Source organism: Lagenorhynchus albirostris, chromosome 5 (assembly GCF_949774975.1).
Source record: "Lagenorhynchus albirostris chromosome 5, mLagAlb1.1, whole genome shotgun sequence".
Taxonomy (NCBI): Eukaryota; Metazoa; Chordata; class Mammalia; order Artiodactyla; family Delphinidae; genus Lagenorhynchus; species Lagenorhynchus albirostris.
This window is the reverse complement of record NC_083099.1, coordinates 99,340,461-99,354,147: the sequence shown is the minus strand read 5'-3', so window position 1 is coordinate 99,354,147 and position 13,687 is coordinate 99,340,461. Positions and strand designations below refer to the sequence as shown.

Here is a 13,687-nt window from a genome sequence, read left to right as displayed (position 1 = left end):
GGTATATGACTAAATAGACAAGTGGAACACAACAGAAAGTCCAGAAACAGATCCCAAGTACATACAGAATTTGAGTATATGATAAAGGTAGTATTTCAAACCACTGGAGCAAAGGCAGACTTTTAAATGCCTGGTGCTAGGACAAGTGGTTAGTCATCTGGAAAAAATACAATTAGATCTACACTTCATACCGTAAAAGAGAATATCTCCAAGTGGACCAGGGATCTAAATATAAAAAAAGAAACCACATAAATGTACCAAAAGAAAACATGGGTAAATTTACGTTTAACAGGGATATAGGGAGAGGCTTTCCAAATATGACTCAGAATCCAGATGCAAAAGACTGATGAATTTACTACATTTAAAAAATTTTACATGGCAAAAATCCCCACTATAAATAAGCTTCATAAACAAAGTCAAAAGACAACTGACAAACTAGGAGAAACTGTTTGCATCATATATCGCATAGAGGCTAATATCACTAAAAGATAAAAGAATTCCTAATACCTACGAGAAACAAAGACCAAAAAACCTGAAAGAGTGGGCAAACAATGTTTTTTTTTTTTTTTTAAAATGGACCTTCAACATATAAATAAAAGGTTCAGGATGGACAAACAACAAGGTCCTATTGTACAGCACAGGGAACTATATTCAATATCCTCTGATAAACCATAATGGCAAAGAACATGAGAAAGAATATATATGTATAACTGAGTCACGTTGCTGTAGAGCAGAAATTAAACACAACATTGTAAATCAACTATACTTCAGTAAAAATTTTAAAAAATAAATAAAAGGTCCAACCTTCCTCATAGTAAGAGAAATGCAAATTACAACTATACTGGGATATCATTTCTTACCTATCAGTGGGCAAAACTTACCAAGCATGACAACATACTCTGTTGGCAAGGCTGTGGAAAAGCAGGCATTTTTATGCACTGCTGGTGGAAATGTAAATTGGCACAATCCTTGTAGAGGTGAGTTTGGCAATAGCTAACAAATCTATGTATACACTTACCTTTTGAACCAATAACTACACTTCAGAAACTTACTCTGAAGGTACACCTCCAAGAATACAAAAACACATATGCATTAAGTTATCTATTGCAGCAGTGTTTGTAACCATAGAATACCAGAAGCAATCTATATATCCAGATATAAATGAGTGGTTGAACCACAGTACATTCACAATATGGAGTTCTCTGTGGCTGTAAAAAGAATAAGGACTATCTTTATGAACTGATGTGGAATGATCTCCAGGATACATTGTTAAGTGGGAGAAAAAACAAAGTAGGAAAGAATATCAATAGTATATTAGGGTTTTTTTATAAGAAGGGGAAATAAAATCTAAATATATCATTTGTATAAAAATGGAAGTAGAAAAGATAAAACAGACTAATACAACTGGTTAGCTACAGTGGGTGGGTGGAGATGGGGTGGAAAGGACAGAAAATATGGAGTGAAGTAGGAAGGACTGTCACTCATCTAAGTATATCTTTTTGTACAGTTCTAACTTTGAGAACCATGTAAATGTTTCACATTCTCAACAAAATAAAAAGAAAACTAACTAGAGAAAAAGCCTACAATGGAATATGAACAGAAGTCAATGAACCAAACCGTACTACAAATGGATAATAACATAACCACACTGGAGGGCAGGAGGTGGTGGGGGAAATCTAGCCCAGGCAGTACTGAACACAGTATTTAGATTAAAGGTCCTCAGGTTAAGACTAAGCAAGTATGGATTCTAGGTAGCAGGCTTCTTTGATTTAGAAGCATGGATTAGTAATTCTGAAACTATTTTCTGTGTATTATAGCACTAAACAAATAAGTGAACTAAGTACATATACTGTAGACAACAGGAGCTAGATACCTCACTGTCAAGAGAAGTGATTACCAGTATGAAAAGGGAAGGAACAGAATGAACCTGGTGAAGCTGGATTAGGATTAAAGGTATCAGTATGAACTCATGCTTTTTAATCAATATAGGTAGATAAATAGAAAAAGATATAATGTGCGTACCTGTATATACATAAGTACATATATACATATATTTATCTACTAAATCTATCTGCTAATAGTGCATGCCAGCCAACTGGCCTGAAGTTACAGACTAGATATTGATTTCTAATACCATTTTCCACTAAAAAGAAACAGGATTCCTTGAAGAAATGGATGATTTCAGGGTTGAGACAGGACAAGTACAAGACAAATCTAGAAAATCCTGTGCCAGACCAGAAGGAAGTACTTAAAAAATGATGAGGACATCACAAAAGGAGACAGGAGCTAGTCTGAAGAGGCTCTCAATGGAAATTTGGGACAATTTGAGAATCAAAACAAATGATAGTAAAGGATGATAAACAATGGACTAACACAAGAATCCATGAGTCCACACTGGTACAAACAAATAAACAGGAGAGAAGGAAAAGCTCATTTTTTCAGTAGCGAAGAAAAACCTAATCAACATAAAAGGAATGATGACATAAGAAAACCACCGTTGACAATTATCATACTAACAACTGATTCAGAAAAGAATCATTAATGGAGTATTTACATCATTTCAAAGAGTCTCCCCACGATATGCATATTGATTGTGAAGGGAAACATAGCTACAGTGTAGAAATCTGGGAGATATCACCTTAGCCAATAGATCAAAGTTAACATCACCAGTAATGAGACAAATCAAAATTGTGAGCCTCCTGATCGGAAGTACTGAGAACACATCTGTGGCATTCCTGCTAAAGTCTGTAACCTGAATCTAATCATGAGGAAACATCAGACAATCCAAATTAAGAAATATCCTACAAAATAACTGGCCTATCTATTTCAGAAATGTCAACGTAACAAAACACAAGGAGTGACCAAGGAACTGTCCACTCCTTTCATCTCCAAAGTAATGGAGACTAAGAAGATGTGACAACTGAATGCAATACATAATCTGAGAATTTCTTTTGCTATAAAGGACATTATTTGTACAACTGGAGAAATTTCAGCAGCTCCTGTAGCTCAGTCCTACATCAATGTTAATTTCCTTAATTGTGATAACTGTTTTGTGGTCATGTAAAGAGAATGTCCTAGTTTTTAGGAAATAAACACAATATACAGGGGTAAAGGAACATCATGCTTGAAAGTAAGCTCAGTTTAGAAAAGAGTGTATGCTTCTGGGAGAAAGGGATAAGGCAAATGTGATAAAATGGTAACATTTGGAAAATCTGGGTGAAATGTTTATGGAAATTATCCCATTTTTGCAACTTCTCTATTAAGTCTAAAATTATGTCAAAATAGGCAGTTCCCTGGTGGCCTAGTGGTCAGGATTCTGGGGTTTTAACTGTCATAGCCCGGGTTCAATCCCTGGTCGGGGAACTGAGATCCCGCAAGCCGTCACGTGGTTAAAAAAAAAAAAAGTATGTCAAAATAAATAGCTAAAAGGAAAAAGTTAATGTTTATTAAAAAGTTTCTATTTTCAACAGTTTGCAGTAAGGAGACCATGTAGTAAAAGATTAAGGAGTAATAGCTGGTATCTATTACTCTATAGCCTAGTGGTTGAGATTATGGACTTTGCTATTAGCCGGACCTTAGTTCAAGTCCCAATTCTGCTTATATGACTTTGGGCAAGTTGCTTACCTTCTCTGATCTTCTATTTATCTGTTTTATGGGAATGATGTACAGGATTCTTGTAGGATTCAATGGAATCAAGTGTGTCAAGGGCTTACAGTAAAAGACACCAATTCTGGAGCCAGACTGCTTAGGTTTGAATCCCACTTAGCAATTTGCTAGCTATGTGACCTTGGGGAAGTTATTCAACCTCTCTGTGCCTCAGTTCTCTCATCAGTAATAAATGGGGGTGATAAAAGTATCTATCTCAAGGGTTCTTGTGAGGACTAAATAAGTTAATTGATAAAAGTAATTTGAATAGTACCTGGCACATAGCAAGCACTGCATGCATGGTAGTTATTTTCACGATTAGCCTGAGCCTCTACAGAATAGGAATTCAAAAAATATTAGCAATCATTATCATTATTAAATACCTAATATTATCATCACTATAGCTTTTTCAAGACGTTTGGTGGTAAAGAGAAAGAAAATTTATTTTTTCTCTTAAACTAGGAAGACCTAAGCATATTAGAGAGAAAGGGGACAAACAATACAGAAAGAGAAACTTTTCTGAAAACACAAGAGACACGGAATGATTTACCAGATGAAGCCCTGAGGACCTCAGTTTCCCTCTTTGTAAATGTCACCTGAAGATTTAAGAGACAACTTTAAAAGGTACTTTGATGAAGGTGTAAGACAGAATGTACATCTTTAAATATAACTTTGAACACACGGACACATTTACATTTCTTCTACAGAATGCATTTTCCTTTAATAGCTATTAGGTTTTAAAATATTTAGCTTCTCTTTTAGAGATCCATCCACAATATCCCTCATCCCAAAAAAAGTTCATTTAAAATGGAAATTTTAAGCAAAATCTAGGAAGAAAATATATACAATAGAGTGGGAAAAGGTTACACATAAGCAAAAATTTTTCTTTTTAATATGGTTTTAAATTTCATTTTTGGACTAGTTATCAACAATATCCATCAGGGAAATGATGCTAGCAGATGTTTATGGATCAATATGAAAAGATGTCTAAATATTAAAATAAAAAAACAAGTTGCAAAATAGTTTGGAGATATATATTTATATATGTACAGAAAAAGTTAAGATTAATAATGAATGATTTTACTTTAATTTTCATCTTTACAGAGCAACCACTATGTCTCAGACACCAGGGATTAAAGAATAATCAAGATGGAAAAGTAAAATTCAAGGCACAATGGAATTTTCTCATTCCAATACAATCTGCTTAAAAAAGGGACAGACCTAGAGAGCCAATCTTTACTCTATCATTAAACACAACCTGCTTGTCAGTGAAATGAGTACGACTACACGAATTTCACAAAGATTTCTGGACAGTCTAGCTATTTAGAAAGTTGTTATATAAAATCATAATAAACTCATATATTTAAATAATATTACACATTATTGCCCAATCCAAAAAAAATAGAAAATAACTGTCCAAAAGTGCTGTATCAGTTAAAACACATTCTAATGAATTTATGATTTAAAAAGTGATTCCTTGAGAAATCATTCTTCCTTTCATTTTCTTTTCTTGATTATTTCACAATACCATCTCTCAGGGGAGAAAAGTCCCTAAAATTAACACCTATAGAGAAAAAAACCAAAAATCTAAGCTTTATACCAAAATAGGAAACTTTTTTATAGGAAAATGCAGCTCATTTGAACCTGCTTCTGTTCAGAAGAGACCCTGAGAAAAGACAATATAGAAAAAAGAGGATTCTTTTTTTTTTTTTTGAGGTACGTGGGCCTCTACCGTTGCGGAGCACAGGCTCCGGGTGCGCAAGCTCAGCGGCCACGGCTCACGGGCCCAGCTGCTCCGCGGCATGTGGGATCTTCCCGGACCGGGGCACGAACCCGTGTCCCCTGCATCGGCAGGTGGACTCTCAACCACTGCACCAAGAGGGAAGCCCGAAAAAGAGGACTCTTTACCATAATCACTGGAATCTTGATACCCAATGTATTTGTTTCTATTCTGTAATTCCTGGCATATCTACTTTAACCAGAACAGTTATTCTTGAATGACCTTTATTTCTCTGCGATGTCAGGAAAGTTACTTTTCTACCACTAACCACAAACTGCTCCCCAAATGGAGGACCAGTGGATATACGGTAGGTGGTGATATACGGTAGGTGGTGGGGGGAGGAGCAGAACTAAAGCTCAACAGGAACCATCATCACTCCGTCCCCTTGACCTTTCTACAGCTTTCCATTCACCTGTATGAAGAGAGAATAAGGAAAAACAAAACCAATGGAAATAAGGGAGAGCTGAGTAGTGGACACCCACTACACCCCAAGCACTGCAAAATATTATTTCATTTAATCTTCCTACAGTACTGATGATGACTTTGAAGTCTGGGCTGATGACTTGTAGAAAGAATTTTACCAAGTAGGTCCTGGAGCTATGATGAGAACCCAGTGAGTGATTTAAAACCTGTGCTCAATTTTTTTCCCGTGCCACTCTTCCTGCCTAGCAACATGACACTACTTATTGTCCAAATACATAATCCTATGGTTTTCCTTTTTAACAAAAAGCACTTTCAATATGGAAATTTTCAAAACTACATCAAAGTAGAGAGATGTACTCCCATGTGCCCATGGCTCAGCTTCACCCGTGTGCCATTCTGGTTTCACCTGCCCTCTTCCTACCATTTTTTCTCTGAAATATTTAAAAACAAATCAGAGACGTTTTGTTTGAACTTCAAAGTGTCTCTAACAAATCAGATATTGAATACACAAAATATAACATTACCACAGAATTTGAGATTCTGCTTTTCTCAAAAATGTCCTCTCTCAGTCAGTTAGTTTGAATCAAGACCTAAACAAGGTCCACACACTACTTTTGGAAGATGTATCTCTAAATGAACAACAGTTCCCTCGACCTCCTCCCCTTTACATATAAGTGGCATTTTTTTAAAAAGGAGTCTTTATGGTTGATAAAGTGTGTTTCTCTAGCTCCTTTATTTCATGTAAACTGCTAGAGGTATGATCAGATTGTGGTTCACTTTTTTTTATTATTGATTCAAGACTGCTGAGGTGGTACCATTTACTCCCTACTGCATCTCCTCAGGAGGCACTTAATATGCAACTGTCTTCTATCAGTATTATAGTAACAGTGTTTTCTAGATCCTCAGGCGATTTGAGTTTCTAAAAGCTTATCCGAGACCATATATTTGTGGCAATATGCACGTGGTGATCAAGCACCCAGGTTAATCAAGAGTTGATTGGGAGACAACAGAGGTTATCAATCAGCAGCCAGGTAAGCAGGCCAGGAATTGTTCCTCTCATAGATAAGAGGCCAAAAAGTGGAGAAGAGATGAATGGTTTGACTAGAGACAGAGAGGAGGCCAGAAGATGAACATGATGCTTAAAGAACAAGATAGTGGGCTCCAATTACAGTTCTGAAAGACATGTTACACACCTGTATCAATAAGTCTTTCCAAATAAACTCACAGAGAATTTTAGAGTTCTTTATGTTATAATGTTATTTCACCAAGACAGCCTTACAAATTTTGCTATGTTTCCTGCTTCAGAGAAAGGTGCTGATCTCTAAGCCAAAGGTTCTCAACTTGACCTCAAAGTATATTCTCCTGGGTAGCTTTCAAAATACTGAGGTGTGGATCCCACCGAATAAATTCTGATTGAACTGCTCTAGAATGGGGACAGGTATATAGTATTATTTAAAAGTCTTTCCAAGTGACTCTAATATGCAGCCATAATTGAGAACCAGCTGCTCTTAGCTAAGAATAAAGACAACAGCAGCTAATATTTACTAAGCATATATTATATGTCAGGTACAGTTCTAAGCACTTTACATGTACTAGTTCATGCCCTATTTTACAAGTGAGGAAACAGAGATAAGGTAACTTGCCCGAGGTCACACAGCAAGCTAACAGCAGAAGTATTTCATATCAGGAAGTTTGGATCTAAAACCCATGCTCTTAATTACCATGATATACTGACTCCTAAGCATGAATTATACTTACATTCTTTAACTGCAAGTAAAATGATCAAAGAAAAACAAAATGAACAAAAAAAGATAATTAACTTCCTCCTCCTCAGAAGCAGTAGAGTGGCATCTTGTTGCAAATGTACCAACACAGGCTTATTAGAAAAGTGAATAAACAGATAAGAATCTTCTCTTCCCAAAAGAAGATTCAACTTTGAGATTTCCACACATTTCAATAATTTCCCACATATCCTATACAGCATAGTTATTCAATGTTAAGTATCAAACACTGCTTCAGTTTTAAAACTTGGGGCAATGATGTATTGAAAATTTCCTACCTATTTCGGTTCTGCTAACTCCAATTCCATTATAAATTCTCAAGTAATTAAAGTGACAAGAATCAGAATCTTCAATGTCAAAGTCACCAAATTTGATGCGCACTCGCTCTCCCATCTTTACACGGATCTCCCATTCGCAAACAGTGCTGTTAGGATAGGTCTGCGGGTAGTTTATGGACGTCAGGGTTCCACTTTCAGGGCCTAGTACAGTATGTCCACATCCATCACCTTTAAAAAAAAAAAAGTTAAAAGGACGATAAATTATTCTTTACATCTTTAACTTACACTACAAATAATCAGGATTTTTTGTGAAGATTTTAAAATATGTATGACGTCATATTTTACATATTTTACATAAAATATGTATGATATTTTGTACCACCAATACATTCCTTACACAAGATAAAACAGATAACATAGTTCTTAGTAGGTCTACTCACAGGAGCCAGGAGAAGCCAGGTTAGGTTAAAATAATCAATGATTACTGGTATAATTTATGAGTTCAAAGAACTTTCCAATCAAAATAAATAGAAGTAAACATAACTTAGCAATAATTATATATATATGTCATAATAAATCCAGTCTTAAGAGTATCAATTCATAGTAATTGTTCAAAATAAATGTCAACTATAAAAATAAATGTATATGATCAGCTTCATCTATTTAGTTACAAATAGCAGAAACCCCTTCAAAAATCCCTGTGAGAAGTCAAATGATTTCTAAAAACACTTAAACTATACTAAAGATTATGCAGATTTCTGACCATATTACATGATGCAAGGCATTCCTTCTTGAAGGCATTAAAGCAATATTTCATAGTTTAATTTTATGTTCTATTGAAATTTGACTTTTCAGTTGTCCCTCCCCAAAAGCCTCATTTTCCCCTATAGAATGACGACAAAAAACAGTTTATTAGACTTATTAAAGATTAGTAAAATGACCTTCATATCTTGGTAGCAGCATTATTTGCTCCAGAAATTTCTTCAGCAACTGAATATGGAAACAGTTAACACACTGTTTGTAAAAATCAAATATCTGCATTCTTCCCTTTATCATAAAATTTGTTATTTTACTGAGCGCCTGGAAGGAGGCGTTAATACTGATTAAGAAGTTTTAGCTGCTGCTCCAATTGCACTGCTTAGTGTTCCTAACGATGGGATTCAAATGGATGTCTTTTTAATAGGAAAATGAATACATCCTTTCAAAATAATAGTATTTTCTCTTTCAAAAGAGCTATTTATAATCACCTTTTGGAAGAGTTCAGAACTTAAAACAAAGAAAACTATATTAGAAGTGACACTTCTGAGTTTTAACCTCAATATGGATACAGATGGGTGTAACAGAATTTTATACTGATTTTTTATTTTTAAGAACAGTGTAGTGCTGATATCATTTACTAGAACAGATGAAAGCTTTAAAAGCCTATGAATAAGAATACAGTATCTACAAGTAGTAGTTGCAAAATAAATGTTTATTAATTGAATGAATAAGGAAACTGTACATTAACCTATGAAAAAGTTATCTCAAACTAGTCTCAAAACTAGCTTTAAGGAAGGAACAACAACTCTGTACCTAGATTCAATACTTCATATCTTTTGCTGATAAAGAAATTTTATTGCCAAATCCACACTAGTACTGTTACTTAGTCTGCTTTCACAGGTCAACCAGCAATCTGGCTTCTTAAACAAATCTCTCTCACATAAAGCTTAGCTTTTAACCAACATTAAACTTCACCTATCTTCTACACTTGCCTTCACTCCACACACAAGAACTAGGCATAGCAGTTCAATAACATCATAATACAAAAAGCCACCATTAAATAAACCTGTGAGTTTTTGTGTGACATAGCCACTGATCTTTTGCAAATATAAAACTTAGAATGTTATACAACTCAGAGGAAGAGAAAAATAACCACAAATTTCCCCTGAAACTACCATGAAAATACCTTGAATATCTCTATTGGATATTAACTAAATTAAAAACATAAGGATATAAAAACCTCCCTTGTGAAAATAAATGAATTGTAATATAAAAAACTTTTGAATAATCATTAACATTTTTCCTTAGAGAAAAAGACAACCATCCTAAGACAGATCTTCTAAAAATATGAAACTAGTCAAAAATGTTCTGCTACTACTGAAAAGATGAAAATGAGCTTTCTGGAAGTGTTTCAATCTTTAAAAAGTAGCCCTGAATAAATGAAGTAACTCAAACTATAAATGTATTTTCTTTAGTAAGTATGAAACTAAGGCAGCTTCTTAAGTGATTAGAAGTGTTGATGGATTTCAGAAAGCCAAGAATATTGCTATTAACAGCTGAAGTCAGGACTTAGTAATGGCAGATTGTCGCATTTAATGTATTCCCCACAGGCTATTATTTAACTTAAAGTTGTCGTGTTAAAATGAATTTTACAAAAAGATTACAAGCAGAGTGTTAGGAGCAATTCTTAAATATCTTTATGCTCATATTTATGTTTGATTCTCAATAAATGCACAAAATGTTTTCTGCCATTTCCTCCATACAGCACAGTTCCTACAAAAGCTAACAAAATAAATACTAACTGATGAAAAACAGGACTTTTGCATGCATGGTGATGAAGAAAACAATTAAAATGGAGCTGTCTTTTTTCAGCATCTTGTGTAGGGGGAGGGTATGAACAGTCCACAAGTAACGTGCCAAGAATGTTCTAAAATATGTGATGGAGTTCAGAGCTTCCTCCTCTCGCAAACAAGACGATACGCACCAGAAACTAAAGTTAAAAGAAAGTCTCAAATCTACTGCAATGCACAAACTTGAATGTTCCATATTTCCAAGACTATTTGATAAGTGTAACCTGACTAGATAAATAGCTTAAGCTGGCCTGGCCAAATACCTACTGCTATGAAGTGTATGTTTTGAATATTACAGTTGGAAAGGGACACTAGGCCAGCAGTTTTCAAATATTTTTCTCTGTTATTCCAAAGTAAGAAATGTATTTTACACCTTGATTCAATAGTGTCTTAAATATATCTTCCTGACCCACTAAAGGGTCCCCACCTGTGCAATGAACAACACTGTACTAGGCATCCAAAGGTGACAATGTTGAATTCTCAAATCAGAAAAAGATCTTGTCCTCACTTTTACCCCCAAATTAGAACATGTGCTTCCAGTTTATTTTTACAGTTCTTAAAAGCGAAGCCTATTCTACACCAAAATACTTAAAATAGGACAAAATATTTAAAAGTAACACTAAAATCTAGAAAATATTATCAACAAATCACCTAATATACTGAGAGCAGGGTTTCTCAAATGTGCGTGGAGGACACTGGAACAATTCTGGGGTGGGGGGGTGCCACAGGCATCTAGTGGGTAGAGGTCAGGAATGCTGCTAAAGTATCTTACAATGCACACGACAGCTCCTCAGAGTAAAGGGTGATGGATCCTAAAAGTCAAATAGTGTGGAGGTTGAGACGGGCTGACGTAGAGCAAAGGCTAGGACATCTCCAACAGAAGATCTGGGTTTAGTTCTTTTTCCTTTGGCTCAAAGGGTAATGCTGTTGTACTTGCTGAGGGTACAACCCCGGGAACAGTTTTCCCCACAAGGTCAAAGAAGTAAACAGAATGCTTTATTTTTCTTTAAGTTAAAGGGAAAAAAAGGTCCTTCTTATTAGTCTATAGCCCTCAAGTATTTTTCTTGGTCAGGGGCCCTCATTTAACATTGGGGTTTGAAAAAGGATGGTAATAGGGTCAGGAAGTAAGTCTCCAGATTTTCTGCTAAGCTTTGTAACTGGAAAGAATAATAATCTGTGATCAGGCTAATACCACCTACTATTACTCATTTTTACAAGGCAGAATTGACAAGGAGAGTGTAACCACTACTGGAAAAATAATTTTCAAAATGGGTATTGTAGGACCAATCCATACACTCACTCTCACCAACACCACCACATCGACAACTCCAACTCCATCATCACCACCATCACTGTCAGCTTCTTCTTCTCCTCCCCCGCCCCCCGCCCGCCGCCGCCGCAGATGGTCTCCACCAGACTGTAACTGACCATAAGGGGTAGAAGCCTGTAAATGTAATTTTTGAATTTTAATTTTATTTCAGTGGAGAAAAAACACTGGAATTTGATCTCACTGCCCCGTTGTTTGGCTGCAGATTTATCTAGGGGATTACTCATAGAACATGTGTTCGCTTCCTCTGAAGACTGTCAGGTCAGATGTGTTAAGCCAGATACAAATTTTGGTACTGTTCCAGGAAAACAGCTGAGTAATTTTTTTAAACTACTTTTCCCTAGAGAAAACACAAAGAACATTAATTTAAATAATAATGAATTAATACAACAAAGAATACATGCTTATTTTAGGTTGCTTTCTAAACTTCAAACCAAGTGTGTTTTTTGGATAAATATGTGCTCATGATGCTGATCTTATGCGACTCTCCAGCTAACCCCATATTTTAGTCACATTACTATTAAAAATAATATAAGTTATCTTAATTATTTAATTTTATTAACATGAACACTGTATGACTTCTAAAAATACTTTCTTTAACAAGAACAAAGACAAAAGCAGGAAGCTTGCACAAATATTCCAAAAATATAGAGCAATGTAACTTTCATTACAATTCTTAGAAACTAGGAAAGGTTTATACTTTTCCAATAAGCTTTCAAGGATTTTCGTCACTGTGAACAGGTGAGTTTGACTATATACTTCCTCTAAGTAAGTGTCATTCTGTCACATCTTGTAACACATCTGTGCGATCTTATAATAAACTGAAAAAAAGGCATTTAGAGAGTAGAAAAGTGTTCAAAAGAATAACTTGCAAGCGTTAACAAGGATATCCTATTTCATTTGACTACAATGAAGATTTTTAATCTCTTATTTAGCACTACGAATTTTTAGACTAAAAAGTACTATACCAGTCCTGTTACTTTAAGATTTTAAAGTTGCATCACAACAATCTCGAAAAGATAATTCAAGGTCCTATTTTAATTCACTCATTTTTTTTAATACTGCCTAAGATGGATATGCACTGAGAGCCTAAAGAGGGTTACTGTGGCAATTTAAAGGAAAAGAAATAGCTCTCAGCTCAAGCTTTTTTAAGCCCACACTCATCTCTGCATTGTGATAATTTACAAAACTGAATCACATGAAGGAATGTGAGATGTATAAATCCTCTCCGATCCCCACCAAGCACACACTCTACATAGTACAAAATGGTTAAGCAAATTGGTTCTGGAGTCACTTGATGAATCTGAATGCCCTACCTACCACTCACTGTGACCTTGAGAAGGTTGTTTACTGATGCTAAAGCTGAGTTTTGTAAAATGGGTACACTAACATCTCAAACCACAGAGGGTAAGAATTTAAAGAGATACTGTATGAAAACACCTACTATCGAGGGCCTAACCCATACTAATGTGCTCAATAAACGTTTGAGGGTAATTATGGTCATAAAAGACCAGAAAGGCTTTTGCTCATCACATGTAGGTCCAGTGCGTTTGGCCACAACCTAGCTAAGGTATCAGAACAACGGCTCATTACTTTAGAAGATTTATATCAGCTTTAAAGCTTCAAGTACAGTGTCCTGTGAAAAGTGTAAATCATGAGAAAGTAATTCTCACTAATCTTCTCCCCAGTGACCTCTACTTCACTTTGGTAACTCATGAAACCACAACCTAGACTGTTTTTGCCATTACCGGCGATTACTCCCACCTGTGAAATCTCAGCAACTTTAATGTCTCACTCTTTCGGTCAGTCTCCTGACCCTTCTGCTCTCTTATACCCACTGCACA

General features: G+C 35.4%; 1 protein-coding gene across 1 annotated transcript in view; it reads right to left on the bottom strand.

Annotated features, from left to right (window-relative positions):
* DCBLD2 (discoidin, CUB and LCCL domain containing 2) overlaps window positions 1–13,687 on the bottom strand; it is an 87,365-nt gene that overhangs the window by 61,109 nt on the left and 12,569 nt on the right. The window contains exon 2 of the mRNA XM_060150703.1: window positions 7,908–8,135. Coding sequence (XP_060006686.1) covers window positions 7,908–8,135 — 228 coding nt within the window. The remainder of the gene's footprint in view (window positions 1–7,907; window positions 8,136–13,687) is intronic.